General features: G+C 39.1%; 1 protein-coding gene across 8 annotated transcripts in view; it reads left to right on the plus strand.

Annotated features, from left to right (window-relative positions):
* LOC126458440 (choline-phosphate cytidylyltransferase A-like) overlaps nt 1–16410 on the plus strand; it is a 133350-nt gene extending 116940 nt beyond the window's left edge. For 5 of the 8 annotated variants that reach the window (XM_050095497.1, XM_050095500.1, XM_050095495.1 and 2 more), the window contains 2 exons: nt 13427–13545; nt 15970–16410. In XM_050095497.1, the coding sequence (XP_049951454.1) occupies nt 13427–13545; nt 15970–16102 (252 nt within the window). In that variant the 3' untranslated portion in view covers nt 16103–16410. The remainder of the gene's footprint in view (nt 1–13426; nt 13546–15969) is intronic. The other 3 variants (XM_050095496.1, XM_050095498.1, XM_050095499.1) reach the window with 3 other exon arrangements.
* The last annotated feature ends 6086 nt before the right edge of the window (nt 16411–22496 follow it).

Consider the following 22496-nt stretch of genomic DNA (forward strand, 5'->3'; position numbering starts at 1 on the left):
CCTTTAGTTCCATTGCGTAATCGTCGTAGGTGTGTTGTACTTTGGCCAGATCCCGCTTTAGCATCCTCGGAATGTTCCATATTCTTCCAAAAGATAATGTGATTGGAGTGAATCCAGTTGATAAATGTGGTGTGGTGTTACGTACAAAAGTGACAAAATGCATACATTCATCCCAGTTTTCCTGCTTCATTCCCACATGATGGCGTACATATTCTGTTAGTGTTCAAAGTGTTCTTTTGTATGCTCCTTTTGTTTGCGGATGGTATGTAGAAGATTGAGTAAACAATAAACAATCTTTAGAAAGTTTGCCTCCTTGGCCACTCAGTAACATTCTGCACTAAGACTTGCACTATTGTGTCAGCATCCTGTTGCACTATAGGTTGTGCTACAATAAATTTTGTGAGGGCATCCTGAAATGCTAGGATGTATCTAGTCCCTTTCTCTGTTATCTGAAGTTGTTCAACCATGTCGATATCACAATGAGCAAATACGTGGTTAGGTATTTCGGTCGTCACTAATGCCATCTTCACCTTGTTCTGCATAATCTTGTTCTTCTGACAATTCTCGAAACTTTGAATGTACCTTTCTAGGTCTTTCTTCACACCTCTCAGAGATCTACAACATTTAATACATCTACATTGATACTCCGTAAGTAACACTTCTTAAGTGCCTGGCAGAGAGTTCTTCACAATAGTTCTCTATTATTCCAATCTGGAACATTGCATGGAAAAAATGAACACCTATATCTTTCTGTGTGAGCTCTGATTTTGTTTTTCTTTGTGATGATCAGCAAAATACAGGGTGTCCCAAAATAATGTGTACACTCTTTGAAACTGAACACCTCTATAATCAAAGGGGTTAGAAATATAATTGTAGTGGTGTTAGGTGCCACTTGGTCTGACTTAAGTGGTAAATGTTCAAACTGGTGTCCATCCATCGCAATACACCATCTGCGATGACTTACGACTGAGCGACATGCCAACTTTATTGTTTTCAATGGAATAGCATCACAAGCTGGCTCAATTTGCTCTCTAAGATCATCCAGTGTGTGTGGTCCACAGTGTAAACTGTGTTCTTGAGAGTACCCCACAGAAAGAAGTCTAAAGTATTTGAATCTGGAGATTGAGTGGAATACTCCACACTCCCTCTTCGTCCTATCCATCTGGCAGGGAATGTACGATTGAGAAATGTCCTCACAACCATGTAAAAGTGAGATGGTGCCCCATCCTGTTGAAAGCAATAATTTTCATTTCCAAACACAACACTAAGACCAGGAGTTATGATTTCCAAGTACAAGTAGCCCGTGACAGTGTTGTCAAAGAAGTACTGCCCGATTAACCCTCTAGAAGACAGACCGTGCCAGACTGTTACTCCTGGTAGATTAACATGCCTTTGCCCAGTTATGTATGGATTCTCCCTGGCTCAATACGCGCAGTTATGGCAGTTAATTGTTCCATTTAAGTTTAAACATGCTTCATCTGACCAAAGAATTCGATCTTGGAAACTTTGCTCTTCTTCACATCTGTTAATGAACTACTCACAAAATTCGTTTTGCCTATCAGGATCATCCTCGTTAAGAGCATGGAGAAGTCTTGGAATGTAAGGCTTAAAGTTCTGAGAACGCAAAATTCTATGAACACTGCTTCTGCAGATCCCAGTCTCAAGAGAGCATTGCCTCACAGATTTCTTCAGGGATCGTTTGTAAGCCTGGATTACTGCATCAACACTCTCATAGTCTTCTTCATATCGTGCACCATTCCTTTGACTTCAAACTTATCTCCGATTCTTGTAACAGTTACTCTTGTCAGTGGTGGTGTTCCGAATTCAATTCTCCAACGTTGGTGTACCGCACTCACATTATCTGTTTTCCAGTAACACTTAAGCACCCATTTCCATTGTTCAAACGATAACGCCATGTTCGCTGAAAATCCTGAAACAAAAGAAAGCATTGTTATGTTTTTCACCACATTCTAAATTATTACCCATATAAATTGTATTTCTGTCTCCTTTAATTAAAGGGATATTCTGTTTCAAAGAGTGTATACATTATTTTGGGCACCCTGTATTTTCACAATCAGAGGAGAAAATTGGTGATTGAAATTTCATGAGAAGATTCTGTCGCAGTGAAAAACGCCTTTGTTTTATTGATGTCTTCCCCAAATCCTGTATCATGTCAGTGACTCTCTCTCCTCTATGTCTCGATAATACAAAATGTGCTGCTCTTCTTTGAACTTTCTCAATCTACTCCATTAAACCTATCTGGTAATGATCCCACACTGAGCAGCAGTACTCCAAAAGACAATGGAGAACTCCGTTTAGTAGATCTGTTGCATTTTCTAAATGTTCCGCCAAAAAAACATAGCCTCTGTTTCACCTTCTGCAGAACGTGTTCTTTCCAATTTAAGTTGCACAGATGATTCCTTGGTGCCCATTCATTACTGGTCATCTTGTTATTCCCCATCAGTCTCTTCCACATTCGTGATGACTACAACTGGGTCCTCTGGTATGCAAGACAGTCTGTCTGCTACTGTGTTTTACAATCCATTTTTGTGTGTTGTCTCAGTCATATTTGCCAATTTAATTCTGAATTTCATTAGTCTTGATGATGGATCACTCGTACGCTCCAGTTATTTCAAGGGTTCATGATCAGTGTATGCAGTGAATTTTCTTCTGTACATGTAAGGTTGGTAGTGCTACACTGCCCACACTTATGTCTAAGAGCTCTTGTTCAATCATACTATATCTCTCTCAGTGCAGTTCAGCATTCTGGATGCAGACGTTACTGGTAAGTCCTGTCCTAATTGTCCTTGAGTCAGTAAGGCACCGATCAACTTTTTGCTTGTGTGTGTTCTCATTATGAACTGCTTTGTAAAATTGGAATATTGTAAGATTTTTTTTTTTTTTGTTTGTGGTTTTAGGGCGCAAAACTTATTGTAAGATTGGGGGAGGGCTAACTGTTTCCTCTCTTAGTTCCTAAAAGGCTGCTTCCTACTGAGTCAGCCACTCATATTCTGCTCCTTTTTTGTTTAATTCATGTAATGGTTTCGATATTTGACAGAGTTCTACATCTACATCTACATCTATACTCCGCGAGCCACCTTACGGTGTGTGGCGGAGGGTACTTATTGTACCACTATCTGATCCCCCCTTCCCTGTTCCATTCACGAATTGTGCGTGGGAAGAACGACTGCTTGTAAGTCTCCGTATTTGCTCTAATTTCTCGGATCTTTTCGTTGTGATCATTACGCGAGATATATGTGGGCGGTAGTAATATGTTGCCCATCTCTTCCCGGAATGTGCTCTCTCGTAATTTCGATAATAAACCTCTCCGTATTGCGTAACGCCTTTCTTGAAGTGTCCGCCACTGGAGCTTGTTCAGCATCTCCGTAACGCTCTCGCGCTGACTAAATGTCCCCATGACGAATCGCGCTGCTTTTCGCTGGATCATGTCTATCTCTTCTATTAATCCAACCTGGTAAGGGTCCCATACTGATGAGCAATACTCAAGAATCGGACGAACAAGCGTTTTGTAAGCTACTTCTTTCGTCGATGAGTCACATTTTCTTAGAATTCTTCCTATGAATCTCAACCTGGCGCCTGCTTTTCCCACTATTTGTTTTATGTGATCATTCCACTTCAGATCGCTCCGGATAGTAACTCCTAAGTATTTTACGGTCGTTACCGCTTCCAGTGATTTACCACCTATGGCATAATCGTACTTACTAAAACAGCAGTAAAATGACATGATCCGTAGAAAGTTCTTTAACTGCTATGTGGTACTGGGTCTTGGCTGCTCCTTTAACATGTTCAAGTTCTAGGGTTGGATTTTAATCCTTCTGTCATAATTATGTGCCGTAAGTAATTTACCTCTTTCTATAGGAATTAACACTTGTCGGCCTGCAATTTTAACATGACCACATTATCAAAATATATGAACAGCTTATACATAACCTTGTCTTTTGGTCCACTGAAACTATACTAAGTATGCGCCATTCCTTGCCTTCTTCCACTATGTGTACTGCTTCTATCTTAACTTTAGGACATCCATTATAACAGCTTCTTCCATGGTATTGAAAATACTCATTTCTGTCTATGGTTATCAAAGCTGCAGCCAAAGATACACCCAACTGCTGCTTCTCCATTATTCCTTTGGTCAGATATGTGTTATGGACTTAAATCCTTATCATGGGCCTATTTGTATAATGTCACACAGGCTCACTTTTCTTTCCATCTGCTTCTCATCTTTGTTCCTAGCTTCCCTTAGATGTGGCACCCTATCACTTCTTATTTCTTCTGACTCTTTACTCTAGAGATCTCTCTTATCACTCAGAATTATTTCTGATTCTACTTGAACTCCTACTGAGGCCTCTGGGATCGCAGTTTTCCTTGTCATCCACTTCTGTCGGCTGCCTTATGCCCGTTCCGTGGGCACTGCTCCTCTCTTCATGGCTTTCTCCTAGTCTGCAAGATTCTGTGGTTTGGCTCATGTTCTGTCTGTAGCCATAGTGGTCTGCCCGTGAGCCATAGGGTCTTTGTCACCTAATCTATGATTACTTTTACACTCTCACAGAAATCTCTGCCTAAGATTCCTTCATACAGGATGTCTTTACTCGTGCTTCACTATATGAAACTTATGCTTTACACACACACACACACACACACACACACACACACACAAAATCATTGATCCTCAGTGGTAACATCACATCTCCGCACATCTCTATTACTTCTGTAGTAATCGCTTTAAGTTTTAATCTTTGTAGCCAACATACTCTTTGGTGCTGATTTCTTTATTGTGCTAACTTGAGCAGCACTATTTAATAGGTGTACAACTTTGTTTCTGCCATTCTTTTCCCTGGCATTTGATACTTTAATTAAACAAATTGGTTACACATATATCATTCAAAGTATTTTCCATTGCTGGCCACTACTTTCTCCCATCTTTTGGGCAGTGTACGAATCCCACATCGAAAAAATGTTAATCTTTTGAAGCGATCCATTTGAAGCGATCCATGAGTTGATCCAATTTGTGACTTCTTCATGAGATCAGAAGTGTTGGTCAGCCAGGCCATGCACCATTGATCTAAACAGGTGATAGTCAGAGGGAGAAATGTCTGGAGAATATGGAGGTTGGGGTAGGACTTCCCATTTTAACATTTCCGAGTACGTTTTGACGTATTTTGCAATATGGGGTCGAGCATTGTCGTGCTGCAAAATCACTTTATCGTGCCTCTCGCTGTATTGTGGCCGTTTGTCTTTTAATACTCTGCTGAAACGCATTAATTGTGTTCAATAATGAGCACCTGTGATTGTTTCACTTGGTTTTAACATTCATAGTACACAACGCCGAGCTGGTCCCACCAAATGCAGAGCACGATCTTGGAGTCGTGAATATTCTGTTTGGCCGTCGACGTGGAAGCATGGTCGGGATATCCTCTTGATTTTTTGCATTTAGGGATATCTTAATGAACCCATTTTTCGTCCCCGGTCACAATGCTATGCGAAAATCCCTTCCATTTTTTGCCTCTGAAGCAACTGTTCACAAACACACAAACACCGTTCAACGTCTCTTGGTTTCAGCTCACAAGAGACCCAAGTTCCTTCTTTCTGAATCATGCCCATAGTTGTGAGACATTTTGAAATGGCTTACTGTGTCACTCGCACTGATCGTGCCAATTCTTCTTGAGTTTGACGTGAGTCTTCACTCAGCAATGTCTCCAATTCTGCGTCTTCGAAAACATTCTCTCTTCCACCAATATGCCATTCTAAGATGTTAAATTCACTGTTCCTGAAGTGTTGAAACCACTCCCGACACATTCTTTCACCAATAGCGTCCTTACCATACGTACTTGAGAGCATTTGATGAGGCTCAGCTGCTGTTTTCTTCTTATTGAAACAAAACAGTAACACCTCCCACAGATGACGAGAATTAGGCTTGTAAACAGACATTTTCAATCAAGAACAACTTTATGATGTAGACACAAATCGACTAATGTTTGAATGAGGTTATGTTGACCGAGGTCCAAGCTAACTGCCTGACGTCTGCGATCTGTTTCTTTCGACTGCTACTTACCATTGTCGCCACCTATCGGCAAACTCCGGAAGCAAAGTTGTACACCTTCTGCTATGAAACATGTGCGTTCGTGCACTTCCCAGCATGCATCTTATACTTACGGAATCATTCCTACCTTTGCAGTCTACTGAGAACAACTTTTCAGCACTGGTTGACTGCATACCCATGCCATTCTTTCGTTTCCCAGTTTCTGAGTCTTCATGTTTGCTAGACTAGCATCAGAATTACACTGTTGGGCTGTGTCCTGTTCGTTACAAACAAACATATCACAACGACAAACCATCAGCCACATGCTTCCAGTTTCCCTGTGATGGCCTCTGCATAGAATTCTCTCTATCCTTTCTGGTGGTTGGGGAGGATGGAGTGCCCATTTTTCTGCTCTACTATACTCAGTGGGATGGTGTCTATTTTCCTGACTTCTCTATCTGCAGTGCAGTTCCTTGCATGGCAGCCCCCTCTCTTACATCTAAAACAGTGATCTCCTGGGCAACTGGATTCACCAAACTTTTCTTTATTAGAGGTGATGGATGGATGCTCCATCTGTTAATGCTAGAGACACTGCTTGAACAAACATTAAATCTTCTCTTCTTGCTGCTCTAATGACTGTTTTAGTCCCTTTATCTTCAATTCCCCATATGAACATTGCTTGTGCCAGCTTCACAATTAGTTTGGATTCCTGGAATGTCTGATTCTTTCAACACTCCCTGGATGGCTTCTTGAAATTGGTGCTGCAATGTGACAGTGTGACGCACCCATTCGGCAATAGTTGCGGCCCTGTTCTGTCTACTGAGTAATAATAGACACATATGGTAATCCAAAGACCATTTTGACTCGTAGTTCTCAAAGAAAATTCCCTTCACATTTGCCCACGTTGCTGCCAAATCATGTACAAGTAGTTCTAATTTTAATAAAATTTAATAGCACACTATGACTGTGGCTTCACAGCAGTTAAAATGCTTGGTCACAGTTGTCTATGAATTCTCTAAGTTCATTTTTATTTCCATCAAAAGCTCTCAGAAGTAACTTAGCCAAGACTGTATGCTTAGTGGGGACCTCACTCCTTTCCAGGTTCATGTTATGTGCTTTTTCATTCTTCCTTAAATCTGTGAACCTTTTTTTCATGCTATGTAGTTATTCACTTACTGCATTTGTCAGTCAGGTGGCGACACTTTGTAGATGTCTCATGCCGCATAATGTTGAAATTTGGTGTGGTCAGCACATATATGCCACTGATTCAGATGTCAGTGGCCCTGACCCCAATTGCTGTAACTGCTGGGAAGGCATCATCTGATGTTTACTGCAGTGATCTATTAATTTTGTGACACTGGACGGTGGACAGCCTCTTGACTTCATCTGTCTTCTTCTTGCTTCGCTCCTGCTGTACACTAAAAATGACAGCTCTCCATGTACACTGTATCAGATATACCTTGAAAGCTCAAGCCAGTCATCCTAAGATGGGGCTTGCTAGTTCTCCAAGGATAAAATCTTATGTTTCGTATTCTAAGGCACCTTCCTTCTTAGTAAAGGTACTCAGCAATTTATCGAAGCCTGGGCTCCACATCTAATATGTCGTGGGTTGCAACATACTTAGAAGCTCACGCTCAGATCAGAAGTGACACAGAATTTGAGGTCACCTGTTTCTTGGTCCATATGTGGCTGCGTGCAGGAGTGAGCTGGCGTGGGGTCAATCTGAGATTTTTCAACCAATCAGTTACCAGAACAAATGGTCACTGTGGTCTGTAACTTCATTAAGATTCAGATATACACAGTAATGTATGGTACTACAGACCACGAGCCGTGGACTTGTCAGATTGTATTGCTCTAATTGCACCCTTTGGTTCAAGTACTCATCACAATGAAAGGGACTTAAGACACAGGTATATAGAGACAAATGTATGATGGAAACCATTAATACTAGTCCAATGGTGGTATATACAGGCAAGCTTTGCAAGATACCCGTAGCGTGCAAGCTTAATTGAGTATGATGCTTACTCGCATAGTATCTGCTGCAGGCTTGTTTATCAAAGACTGGCTGGGACTCTTCTGTTCAGTGGAACTCGGCCTTGCTTGACGTTTGAGGGCTTCTGTATGTGGCATTTGAGGCTGTTTGCTTAAAGATGTTACATGACTGTGCTGCTTTTTTATATCCAATTCACAATCAGTAAATGTGAAATCAGCAGTTCCCCAATATGTGTGACCTCTTAATGAACTGACAAAAGTGGCTTACATTGTACATCTCTGCCTAAGTTACAAGCCTTATAGCAAATATTCATACTTAGTTGATTTTGTTTTTTTTCCTGGCAACACCCTCATGATTTAGTCATTACAACAATGAGTAACAGAATACTTCGTAATAAAGCACTAGCAGAGGGACATGTTCAGGACAGAGAAACACAAGAACTGTAAGAAATTGGACACAAGAAGAGAAGGAATGACATTCTTGAAGAATAGAAGTAGTATGGACCTAAAGGAAACTGCAGCTGAAAATAAAAAAGGAGAAACAATGTTGATTTATTGTACCCTCTAAAAGGGTTAGGAAAACATGTATTGAGACCTGCCAATTGTTTTTGTGGAGGATTTTGTAATCTTCTCTTCTGGCTCTTATCTTTCTTCCATTGGCTCCCAAATACAAATGATGCAGATAAATTTTGAAGATTTGATTTAGAAGCCACAGGTTTTTGGTTTTCCATTGAGATAATTAGTGTGTGTGTGTGTGTGTGTGTGTGTGGGGCGGGGGGGGGGGGGTGGTGGAGGTGGAGGTGGGGGGGGGGGGGTAGTACAGCGCGCGCGCATGCACTGGTTTCAACCATAGACATGTTTTTAGTATACTGACATTGCTACTGTGGGACACACTCTTAGGTCTAAGGAATCGGTAAGATTTCTTGGCATTGTATTTGATGCAAAGCTTTGCTGCTTATGTGTCTAAAAAGATCTTAAAACGAGAATTGTGAAGGCTGTAAACAACTTGATATTTCCAAGCTGGATGATATGGAGTACATACAGGTCTTCCCTCATATTGTTTTCCAAATCCTTCATTAGATACTGGCTGGATTAAGACTATACAATGTATAGATCAGTAAGATCTTATCTAAGAATGTTAATGTGTCCACAACATGGGTATTAGGCGAGTTACAGGCACCTAAAGAACAAGTTCCACGCATAGTGTATGCACAGAAGTTGGTGAGCTATCACTTTCTACACGAGTGCTTGTTTCTTACGGTGCAACATGTTTATAATGTAATGTAATTTCCCCGGTTTTCAATGTGTATTCTCATTGTCTAAACATAATTTGGATATGCCTGCTTAAATCATAGATTGACAGTGAGATTATTTAGGATCTGGGCAAAGGTACAACTCAAAAATTTAGATGCAATCAAACAACGGAAATTCCATGATGGAATAACAAAAATATTAAAACGCTAGATTGCTACTGCGTTGAGTTGCAGACAGGCAAAATGGAAAAGAATACAAGAAATATATCAGCTTTTGGACAAAGTCCTTCCTCAGTAATAGGACACTCGCACATATTCACACAAATGCAACTTGCATACAAATGACCACTGTCTCTTAGTGCCAAGGCCTCACATTTTTCTGCGGATATGGTGGAAAATTAACAGAGGCTTATTTGAGGGCAATAGAGGTGGATCACCGTTGGCTTTAGGAGTAAACCGAGTTGGTCAGGTTTCAGTATTGACTTTGGATTGAGTCTAATTTGTAGGGTTAGTGACAAAAAAGTGTTTCCACTGTAGGGATCAGGAGGAGAGAAGATCTTTAACAACCCCAGCGTGACTGAATATGGGGCAAAAGATTAGGACCTTTGGAAATGGCTGATGCTTATGTGGGACCGAGGCTTTTGGAGGACAAGTACATGACTGTGTTGCAGGTCAGTTTAGGCTCTGGGTTCTGTAGGGGGCAGCAGGGAGTTCTGAGGGTGTGGTGAATGTAGTAGTTCTGCTAGGTAGATTTGGAGGCAATGATGGATGCAAGGAAGGTTTGATGGAGGCTTTTGTAGTGGTGATGAGTAGTGGTGGTCAAAGGCAGGAGTATGAGGTGAACAGATTGATACTTTTTTGGAGGGGAGGAGGGAGAAGGGGCATTGTGCATGCTACTCTAGTTCCTGTTTTAAGTTTGCTTACACTGATTATACCAAGTAATCGAAGGCATTTGACTGCTCGGCTATTTTCAGTGACAGTGTTCTTATTGCTTGTCTGCCAAATCAATTTTTAGATTTTGTTGTAGAGCTTTTTGCCATTTTTAAACATTTGGTGTGAATTAGAAGAGATCAGTGCAAGGACTTCCTCATATGCTTAAATTCCCTTAGCACCCATCAGAGGATTCAACAATGATATCCAGTGAACAGAATGGTTCAGTAAATCCAGATTAGCCTCCTCCTTTTACAATTTCAAGGGAAATAGATATCACTGATTTGGGTACCATGGCACATGGTTATTCATAGGAATGAGCAGGCTGACAACGCAACTAGGAATACTTGTAAGGGACATGTGGGGACACAGTGAATCATGCACTAAATGCTATCTTCTAACACCACAAAAGAAAACTTATGCATCAGTGGAAGAATATATGGCTGGAGATACAAAGCAACACACTGTACCATGTGGGGCCAACTACAAGGCCATGGCAGACATAATTCCAGTCGCTCAGATAGGAAGTGGCGCTAACAAAACCAAGAATAGGACACTGCTGTATGATGTACAGCTGTCTCCGATGTGGAGAAGCAGCCCTGGTTCATGGTGCATGTGACATGCCAGTTAGTGTGCCACATCTTGACTGACTGTGTATTGTATTCAGTGAAAAGAACAGAAATTTTCCTGAACAGTAACCTACCAATCATTTAACGAAACAATAAATTGTGTGTACAAATAGTTTTAAAGTTTTGCATGTTATCTGGTCTCCTACCCGAACTATCAGGTACAGCAAGAAATTTTTTGTGTGCCTCAGTGCAGATTACTAATTGATTCCTCTCAATGAGGAACCATCCATATTCCTTAGTAAATTGTTGTACACTTTCACTGTTTTTACATTTCCTTTTGTAAGAGTTTCCAACAAGTTCTACTGTACACATATTTACTATATTATAACCATAATTACATGAATTGCAAAAATAGTATGAGCTCTTATAATCCGGATGCCATCTGCTGTAAATTAAAATCACTTTATCAATCATCCAATAGCATATATTCCATGATACAGTAAGAAGCTTCATTCTGGAACCATTCTGAAACACATTGTGGCTAAGTCCATCACCTAGGAATCTAAAGTCATCAGTTGTTGCTAGTGTGTGTGTGTGTGTGTGTGTGTGTGTGTGTGTGTGTGTGTGTGTGTGTTTGTTGAGGGTGGAGGGTAGGTGTCACAGTAATTGCTATTTGATTTGGACATATACTATTCTTTTGACTTCGCTTATCTGAACAACATATTTGACCTATAAGTGAGAGGAAAATATAAAATTATAAATACACCAAATAGCTAGCCACTGCTTAGGTTCAGAAGGTGAAATTCCAGTGCTGCAGATACTTCTTTTTAAATGTGAAAGCACTAATTCCAGCTTTTCAAACTATTACTCCCCTCTTCAGAAATGGAGTAGGTTAGAAAGGAACAGCAGGTCACTCAAACACCAGGATGAGAGGGACCCACCTGCCTTATGGACATCCTTACAACAAATGGGGGCCCTGTCCTCCTTGGGTCTGAGTGACCTGCTGCTCCTTTCTAACCTTCCCCAACCTACCCTTTTACCTGTCCCAACCTACCCTCTTAACTATCTGTGAAGGAACTAATAGTTCCAGAAGCTGGGATTAGACTGTGTAATCTGGAATTGTGTTTCTGCAACTGTCTGCCTGTTTTCATGTTGATGGAATTGTGACATATTTTTGTTTCTGGTACTGTGAGCTACATTTCCACAAGTGTGTTATTTTTTGTATGAAGTGATCATGTATATAAAAAGTTTTAGCTATAAACTGCTATCAGAATTGACAATAGCCAGGTTCTGTAGCTGTGTAGAAAGACATTATTCAGAGTGAAGTGCAGATGTAAAATATAACTTAATTGCTTTAAATAATATGCTGAAAGGTTGAGAAGTCTCAAACACACAACTATTGTTTGTACTAATATGTCAGATATTTCTTTATAGATGTGGGTTTTGTGGTTCACGCATTTTTGTGGATGCCACCATGTGAGGCAGAGTGATATGCTTGGTTTGTTACAGTGGCATTGTTTGTAATTGCCTATCATGGGCAAGTGCTCTACTAGCTGAGCTAACCAAGTGTGATTCATGGCCCATCCTCACAGCTTTACTTCCACCAGTACCTGATTACCTACCTTCCAGACATCACAGAAGTTTCTCTACATATCTACTAGGACTCCTGTGGAGTGTATTGTGGAGACATGGCTTCATTTGCAGTTTTCAGTTGCTGCGAATTGTGTTATACTTTGATAGAAAATCTAGGCTCAAATGTAAGTACTTAAATGAAGCAAATAGTGGAAAAGTAAAAATAGCACTGGGGTGCTTTTGTTAAACTAAGCAGGTTTTTCATAACTAAACTTCATATATGTGTGAAAAGGCAAGTTTACAACCTGTGTGTTACCAGCTTATGGTTTTTGGCAGTGTGTCACTTTGCATTAAAAGTATTTGAAAACTGACAAGTGCTCAATGATCAATCGAAAGATGCATACGGAGAATTACTGGAAGAGACAGGAAACAAACAAATGGATTGGGGAACAGATGTGAGTGGAAGAAGTTATAATTAATAGACTGAAATTTAGATGGAGCAAGGGTTGCTGGATTCCAAAAGATAAGCCTTGACATAATGGAAGGTGGATGGATGATGATAGAAACTGGGTAAAATATAGTTGAAGACCACAAACCCAGGAGGCCTTTATCCAGCAATTTATGTTAGCTGACTAATAAAGATGATGAAATAAGGATAGATGACTACCCATGACCGAACAGAAAAAATATTTTATGTTTATTTAACAGTCTTTATCTTTTTTCTTCCAAGAAAGTTAAGTATTTTTTAATAGCCACAGTACCGTTTCTAGGTATCTGATCATTTCATTTCCAAGAATTTGAGAGAGAGAGAGAGAGAGAGAGAGAGAGAGAGAGAGAGAGAGAGAGAGAGAGAGAGAGAGAGAGTTTTCATTAGGAAATTTCAAAATTATTTTTACACTCTACTCATACATTTTGTTCTGAATGAATGATTGGAAGTGTCCCTGCTTAACTTCTCTCCTTAATGTATAGGTGAAATGCTTTTATGAGATATTCGGTGAGGGCGCAATTTACATTTATCAAGCATTTCTCCCCTGTGATGCCACAACTGATAAGTTCACTACATTTTACAGTCGCAAATATGGAATGAAGGGAAAGGGCGTCTGATGCAAGCTCTATCGCCTCCAGCCAGTCCTCGGCGTGATGGCTCACCCACGTCATCTACCAGCAATGATGTTGATGAAAGCACAAGGTATGCACTAAAACAAAAAGCGTATTTACAGTGTCTAGATGGGCTGTTGCTGGGGTTAGATATGACAGTAGTTCCATACAATATTGACTTTCCTGGACGTCTTAGCTGACTGAAAATTGAATTGTTAACTGTGATGTTTTGGCTAAAGCTTAAAGTTGTCAAATTTTACAGATAATATTCACTTTATATCTTTCCCTTGTTACTATTTTAAATCAAGCTTTGCTATGTACAGTTGTTGATTTGCAAATTGCGGCACTTACTTTTTATCAACATCAGATGTTCCAGTTGCTAAGGATATAATTTTATTACAAAATCAATTTTGGTTGTGTAAATAAATTTAACTCTAGCCGACATCACAGTGAACTTGTGCATTTTGTTACATTGTTGGCGTTGGCGTAAATACTTAACATGGAGAATACACAGCAGTCGGATTTTTGTATCAGCCTTTCAAATCAGTTCAATGCAACTCCCAAAAAGTCTCCAGAAAATAGACCTAGAAATTTTTCTGAGTGTTTTTGATACCCTAGATAAGATCTTTTTTTTATGGATGGTGTGGCTCTTTACTAGAATGCTTGCCTGCAATGTGGGCAACATGGGTCTGATTTCCGGTCATTGTTAACTTTTAAACAAAGGTCATGTTTCTGTGAAGTGTAAAATACAATTTCATTTGTGAGGTTTTTAATCTAAACAATCTTTCTTCATAAAAAATAGATAATTAAGAATTATATATTCTGATCACAAGAATGCACAGACAATGAAAGAAACAACACTTTATTATGTCTAGAAATAACTTGTTACAAGAAGACACTTGATGCGGAGTGACTACTAGTCCGATAATCCTAATCAGAATGTCAACATGTAACTGAGGGTGAGGCTGGACAGTCCCGACTCTGTAAGCTGTTGGCTGGACGGTAGGGTGCATTGAGGAGAGGCTGTGCCCGCATCCTTGATTGGCAACTTCTGTGGCTTGCCTTACAACAGCATGCCTGAATCTTGGGTGTGGAACCGATGTGGGTCACTATACATTTACAATGGCAACTGGGTTTTTGCTTGTGATGTAATTAGAAATAAGGAGGCTTGCATTTTTAATAAAAATGACTGTTAGGTACATTGATGATCATATATTTGATGAATTTTATATTTAAATGGTGTTGCCATTCAAACTAAACTGAATTGGGGGGGGGGGGGCATCCAGAGATTGTCTCAAGCACTACTGATTTTTATTTCCATCTTTATATATTTTATGCATCATGGAAATGCTCATAACATGCACCTTTGTTTAAAAATTTGCTCCTGCCATAAATTGAACATGGGTCCCCTATATGGTAGACAAACATTCTACCACAGAGCTATGCAGTCCCTCATAAATTTGAACTTCCTAGGTATTAGACACTTGGGAAACTTCAAAGTTGATTTTCGTGAGAACATTTTAGAGCGGCATTGGCATGCTTTAGGAGACTGATACTCGAGTTCTTAACTTCATTTACCATAAATGCAAGAAACTACAAAAATCAAATTGCTATGTAGTCTCCTTTTTAGTAAATTTGATTACTTGTAATTGACTTGAAACCAGCTGAGCAAGTGAAACTGCAACATAATTTGCAACTGAAGCATTTGCTTTCAGATAACGTTGTCAGTCATTGTGGATAACTCCGGCTCATCAAGGAGTGCCCACCTAACCTTTGTTTGGGAGCAAGAAAATTTTAAATTTTTAATTAATTTATATAAGGGGCAGTGTGACTAACAAAAGGTCATACTAGTTTTCCAATATTTGTCTTTAAAATTTGCAGTAGTGTTTTATCTTGCTTAGGCTTAAAAATTTTCCAACAGGCACATTGTAGTGAAATGATGAAGTAAGAAATTATATTTTCATGTATTGTTCTCATCTCTGATTCTCTTGCCTTTATTGTTGACATTGCCCTTATAGTGAATTTATTATTGTTCAAAACTAAAGCTATAAGTGCATTGCAAGATTTTAAAAACCATGTGTTTGAAAAGTATGGATTTCTACTTACCACATGGAGGAGGTATTGAGTTGCAAACAGGCACAATGAAAAGACAGCTAAACATTTAAGCTTTCAAACAAATTCCTTCTGTTCAAAATCTTAAATGTTTACCAGTCTCATCATATTGCCTGTCTGCGACTCAATGCTTCTGGTATGTGGTGAGTAGCAACCCATCCTTTTCATCTTGTTGTTACTCCATTCTGGAATGCATACTGTTTAAAAATCATTAGTTCTATTCAGGGCCCAGTTGAGAAGTTGGTTGGGCAGTAAAAATAAAGAAGATATTCTGTAGAAAAATTAAACTTGTGAAGATAGAAACTAAAATTTTCAAACAGTGTCTCGTGTTATACTTCTTAATAATTGCTATTTTTTAATGTACTTGTTTGCGTGCAGAACTGAAAATTTATTCTCTTGTTAGCAGCCCCCCACCATCAAAAGCTGGTCGCTATGACTTCTCCCCCAACTCTTCAGCACAACAGTTTGCTGGCAGACCGTCAGGAGACTTCTCTGATGATGATGAAGATGATGAAGATGAAAGACAGTCAAAATAACAATAGAAAATGTAAATCTTCCATAACCAGAATCTGTTGGTGCTGAAGCTTAGTGCACTGTAAGCTGATCTTTTATGAAAGGAGTGTTTGACTGTAAATCTCCAAAGTACTGTAATATTGTTTTAATTGTTTTATAGCAAAAAAGAATGTAAATGAGCCATCTGCTGTAAACTATTATATATTTAAAGTCTTTTAATTGTTTTAAGTTTTCAGAAAGGCTGGACTTAGTTACAAGTGGCGATTGTTTTGTTGATATTGTGTCTAGTGTTACGTAAGGATATCGCTCCTAATTTTTTTTTTTTCCTCTTTTTTTTTTCCCGCTGTAAGCTACAGCATCAAATAAAATTTTGTTTTGTTTGAATAATGGCTGTCATGTTTTGTGTGTTACGATATGCATACTCGATTACAAGCTCCAAGGCTTTTGGTTCATCTTTATTCCCAGTCTTCCTCTCCATAAAGTAAATGATTCAACCACAGAAATAATTCCCCGTATGGTGTGTGCGTTTTTGAACTTATCATGACGGAACTCAGATTGAATAACATCACTGTTACCTTTGAAATTTTTTTGGACCACATATGGTCAAAATGAGGGAATCTGTCAAGCACTCTGAACCAGTCTTTCTAAATTAATGAAGAAAAAAGTTGCTAGAGTTCGTGTGTCTGTCTGGCACGCAGTTCTAATCTGCCAGGAAGTTTCAGACAGAAACATATTTGTTAAAGAGTGTATGGAATTTCATTCCATGGACTACTCAAGTTGAGGTACACATTGAGTCCTACCTTGAGCTTACAGAAAGCCCAACATCAGGTGAAGAGTGAAAGCCAGACAGCTGACATGGGATTATAAGAGCAGTGACTTGTTACACAACATGAATGGTGCTTTCATCTTTGGCACCTGGACTACATATAGGTATATAAACACATCATACCACTGCCATAGCCACATGGTAGCAGTGTGGTATGCAACCAAAATATTATGTCTTTCCTATGGATTCACCTGGCTTGAATCCCAGAAACCTCTCATGCAACACACCAGAAAATATGAGGCCCTATCAAAAAACTGGAGAAAGCAATGTCACATTGAAGCGGAATAGTTGCAAGGAAACAGTATTCGAAATGGATGTGCATGCTATGTCAAGGGATGATAACACAAAAACCCAAACACAGCATGATGTTTACTGAGAAAAGTATGAAATATTCAGTAAAACATTGTTTTGTTATAAAAAACTTGTCCATGTCATGTCATGTCTGTCTCACAGATAAATTCCTGTCAGATTTCAGTCTGCTTAAAAAGCCAACACATAAGTTAATACAGAAATGAAAATCATTAATCCTTTAATCACTTTGGTAACTGCAATGTGGCCTCACAGATTACAAGTCTTCTATGCAGCGAAGTTACACTGATCACAGGAATAAGTATCATTAATGGGTAAGGAGGCTGTAACAAAATAATTTGTTCATGTAATGATGGAGAGCATTAGCAAGTTCATTGCTTTTAACAATAAAATTTAGTGCAATTAAATACAAATTTGGAGAACATTGTAGCCTGCGTGACAGTGAAACACCCATTGTATCGACGTAGGTAAGTACACCATGTGCAGTATGTACTCTTACATTATCAGATTGAAAGACGACATTATAGAAACATCAAAGATGTAATGTGTGCTGTCCAAATTACCAGCTATGGGAGAGATGATCATGTGTGAACCCAGTTTAACACAGTGTTTCAGGACCATGTGACAAAGCAAGCTGGGATATTTTTACTTCCCCTCTCGTTTTGCCATCTGCCTTCTTAAAATTCATTTTCTCAAGTCTGACTAATTACCATTAACATACGTGAGTGAGAAAAGTTGGCCCTCAGTCTTAAAGAATATAGCAACAGGTCTAATTTTGTGCTTAGTTTTGTGTATGTCATCAATTTCCTAATTTATTTTGACTATTCCTTGTTAAGAACTTTTGTTATAGGGTGAAATCAGTAATTGTTTCATAACTTAAATTCTATTGTTGACTTAGAAACAAATGTAAATTCTGTACTAATTATAAACATTTGGAAGACGAAACGCTGGCATTCTTAAAGTATTTATTTGGCTCTATTCAAAACCATATTAGCAAAGCCAGCACTCAATTAATTCCAAAGTATTACCAGTTTGACAAAAGTATTGTTTGCATAACTATATTTGTAAACAAATAATATGGCTTAACCCTCGTATTAGAAGAAACTATTAAAAAAAAAAAGAATTTTTCCATGTATTCAGTTAACTGAATGAGGTATCTTTTAATTGTAATTTCTATAACTTTAACATCCAACAATGTATAGTTTCAGTACCTATTACTGTGATGATATATAAATGCCCAATTTTTGGGCTCGAGTCAGTCAGTCCATGGTCGATTTTCAGACAAGAAGGGCGTGTTGGTTAGGTCAACAACAATGCATCAACTTAACTGTGTAAGACAAATAGGCCATGTGTTAAAATGATGACAGTGTCTGATCAGTACGTAAGACAAATAGGCTGTATGTTAAAACAATGACAGCATCTGTTCAATACATACCATATTATTCTGCAAGAACTGTGAATTGTGTGGTTAGGTTTTCACTGCTCGTAGATGTTCAACGGTAAACTGTTGCAGCAGTATGCTGACGTATGCCTGCAAACTGTTAATGAGGCTTATCAAAATTTGCTAATAGTTAACTGGCCGTATTATCTGTAATATTGGGAGGGGGGTTGTGAACAGTAAAAGTAAAGAACTGTGAAACGCAACTGTGCAACATCATTCACAGTAGTCAGTGTCAAACTTCCACCACCCATTTTTGTATGTCAACATCAAAGATTTAAAATTTGCCTGCATCAGTGTGAACAGCAGAGCAGCTCAGTACAGGGAAAGGCAAAAGCGGCCTCCACAGACGACAGATATTTTAACATCGTTGCACCTGATGATGTGGCTTGAAGCTGTGGAACAGGTTGTGTTTTAATAAATGACAGTCATAGTAGCTGTAAAAGGAGTTCTTCGTAGCATCATCCCTTTCAACAGCTTTGGTTGCCCAGAATATTAAATAGATTCTGAGAAAACATCACAGAAACCCCTATCCTGCAAACCCTATTTTTACCACTGCAGGGGAAAAAAGTCTCAAATGTGATGCATACAAAATTTTTAGGCATACATATTCAGGAGGATTTGATGTGGGAGATGTACCTTAACTATCTAAATAAAAAAGTGAATACACTTCTGCTGTTAGGATTCTCACTTAAAATACAAGCTGCCCATTGGTGGTGACAACGTATCGTGTTGGTATACTGTTACTACTGATGTACAGAATAATTTTTTGTGGGAATTCCACAACTGAAATTAAAATGAAGAAAACTATTATCTTGGTAAAGATAAATGCAGGGATTCCTGTAGACCCATTTTTAAAAATCTGAAAATACTGCCTCTGCCTTGTTTATATATAAAAGAGAGCATCTTAAAAAAAGAAAACCTTCTAACATAACTATGATTTACATCCATATGAAAGCAGACAGAATCTTAATCTACAAGGATACACAGTAAGTACAGACATGTTGTTGTTGTGGTCTTCAGTCCTGAGACTGGTTTGATCAGCTCTCCATGCTACTCTATCCTGTGCAAGCTTCTTCATCTCCCAGTACCTACTGCAGCCTACATCCTTCTGAATCTGCTTAGTGTATTCATCTCTTGGTCTCCCTCTACGATTTTTACCCTCCACGCTGCCCTCCAGTACTAAATTGGTGATCCCTTGATGCCTCAGAACATGTCCTACCAACCAATCCCTTCTTCTAGTCTGTGCCACAAACTCCTCCCCAGTTCTATTCAATACCTCCTCATTAATTATGTGATCTACCCATCTAACCTTCAGCATTCTTCTGTAGCACCACATTTCGAAAGCTTCTATTCTCTTCTTGTCTACACTATTTATCGTCCATGTTTCACTTCCATACATGTCTACACTCCATGCAAATACTTTCAGTAACGACTTCCTGACACTTAAATCAATACTCGATGTAAACAAATTTCTCTTCTTCAGAAACGCTTTCCTTGCCATTGCCAGTCTACATCTTATATCCCCTCTACTTCGACCATCATCAGTTATTTTGCTCCCCAAATAGCAAAACTCCTTTACTACTTTAAGTGTCTCATTTCCTAATCTAATTCCCTCTGCATCACCCGACTTAATTTGACTACGTTCCATTAGCCTCGTTTTGCTTTTGTTGATGTTCATCTTATACCCTCCTTTCAAGACACTGTCCATCCCGTTCAACTGCTCTTCCAAGTCCTTTGCTGTCTCTGATAGAATTACAATGTCATCGACGAACCTCAAAGTTTTTATTTCTTCTCCATAGATTTTAATACCTACTCCAAACTTTTCTTTTGTTTCCTTTACTGATTGCTCAATATAGAGATTGAATAGCATCGGGGAGAGGCTACAACTCTGTCTCATTCCCTTCCCAACCACTGCTTCCCTTTCATGTCCCTCGACTCTTATAGCCTTTCGCTCCCTGTATTGTACCCCTGCCACCTTCAGAATTTGAAAGAGAGTATTCCAGTCAACATTGTCAAAAGCTTTCTCTAAGTCTACAAATGCTAGAAATGTAGGTTTGCCTCTCCTTAATCTTTCTTCTAAGATAAGTCGTAGGGTCAGTATTGCCTCACGTGTTCCAGTATTTCTACGGAATCCAAACTGATCTTCCCCGAGGTCGGCTTCTACTAGTTTTTCCATTCGTCTGTAAAGAATTCGAGTTAGTATTTTGCAGCTGTGACTTATTAAACTGATAGTTCGGTAATTTTCACATCTGTCAACACCTGCTTTCTTTGGGTTTGGAATTATTATATTCTTCTTGAAGTCTGAGGGTATTTCGCCTGTTTCATACATCTTGTTCACCAGATGGTAGAGTTTTGTCAGGACTGGCTCTCCCAAGGCCGTCAGTAGTTCCAATGGAATGTTGTCTACTCCGGAGGCCTTGTTTCGACTCAGGTCTTTCAGTGCTCTGTCAAACTCTTCACGCAGTAGCTTATCTCCCATTTCATCTTCATCTACATCCTCTTCCATTTCCATAATATTGTCCTCAAGTGCATCGCCCTTGTATAGACCCTCTATATACTCCTTCCACCTTTCTGCTTTCCCTTCTTTGCTTAAAACTGGGTTTCCATCTGAGCTCTTGAGATTCATGCTAGTGGTTCTCTTTTCTCCAAAGGTCTCTTCAATTTTCCTGTAGGCAGTATCTATCTTACCCCTCGTGAGATAAGCCTCTACATCCTCACATTTGTTCTCTAGCCATCGCTGCTTAGCCATTTTGCACTTCCTGTCGATCTCATTTTTGAGATGTTTGTATTCCTTTTTGCCTGCTTCATTTACTGCATTTTTGTATTTTCTCCTTTCATCAATTAAATTCAGTATCTCTTCTGTTACCCACGATTTCTACTAGCCCTTGTCTTTTTACATACTTGAGCCTCTGCTGCCTTCACTACTTCATCCCTCAGAGCTACCCATTCATCTTCTACTGTATTTCTTTCCCCCATTCCTGTCAATTGTTCCCTTATGCTCTCCCTGAAACTCTGTACAACCTCTGGTTTAGTCAGTTTATCCAGGTCCCATCTCCTTAAATTCCCACCTTTTTGCAATTTCTTCAGTTTTAATCTACAGTTCATAACCAATAGATTGTTGTCAGAGTCCACATCTGCCCCTGGAAATGCCTTACAATTTAAAACCTGGTTCCTAAATCTCTGTCTTACCATTACATAATCTATCTGAAACCTTCTAGTATCTCCAGGGTTCTTCCTCGTATACAACCTTCTTTCATGATTCTTGAACGAAGTGTTAGCTGTGATTAAGTTATGCTCTGTGCAAAATTCTACCAGGCAGCTTCCTCTTGCATTTCTTAGCCCCAATCCATATTCACCTACAACATTTCTTTCTCTTCCTTTTCCCACTGTCGAATTCCAGTCACCCATGACTATTAAATTTTCGTCTCCCTTCACTACCTGAATAATTTCTTTTATCTCATCATACGTTTCATCAATTTCTTCATCATCTACAGAGCTAGTGGCATATAAACTTGTACTACTGTAGTAGACGTGGGCTTCGTGTCTATCTTGGCCACAATAATGCGTTCACTATGCTGTTTGTAGTAGCTTACCCGCACTCCTTAGTAGCTTACCTGCAAAGTACAGACATATGCAACAGATTAGTTTACCATACTGGCGTTACTTAAAATCCATGCTGACATGAAATACATTTAAGGTAAAACTGAAACAGTTCTTGCTTGACCACTGCTTCTACACAGTCTCTGAATTTCTGGAATATCATAATAAGCGATAAATATTATCAAATATTCTTAATTATGTACTATGTTACTTTATACTGTAATTTACTTCGATTCTGTCA

Source organism: Schistocerca serialis, chromosome 2 (assembly GCF_023864345.2).
Source record: "Schistocerca serialis cubense isolate TAMUIC-IGC-003099 chromosome 2, iqSchSeri2.2, whole genome shotgun sequence".
Taxonomy (NCBI): Eukaryota; Metazoa; Arthropoda; class Insecta; order Orthoptera; family Acrididae; genus Schistocerca; species Schistocerca serialis.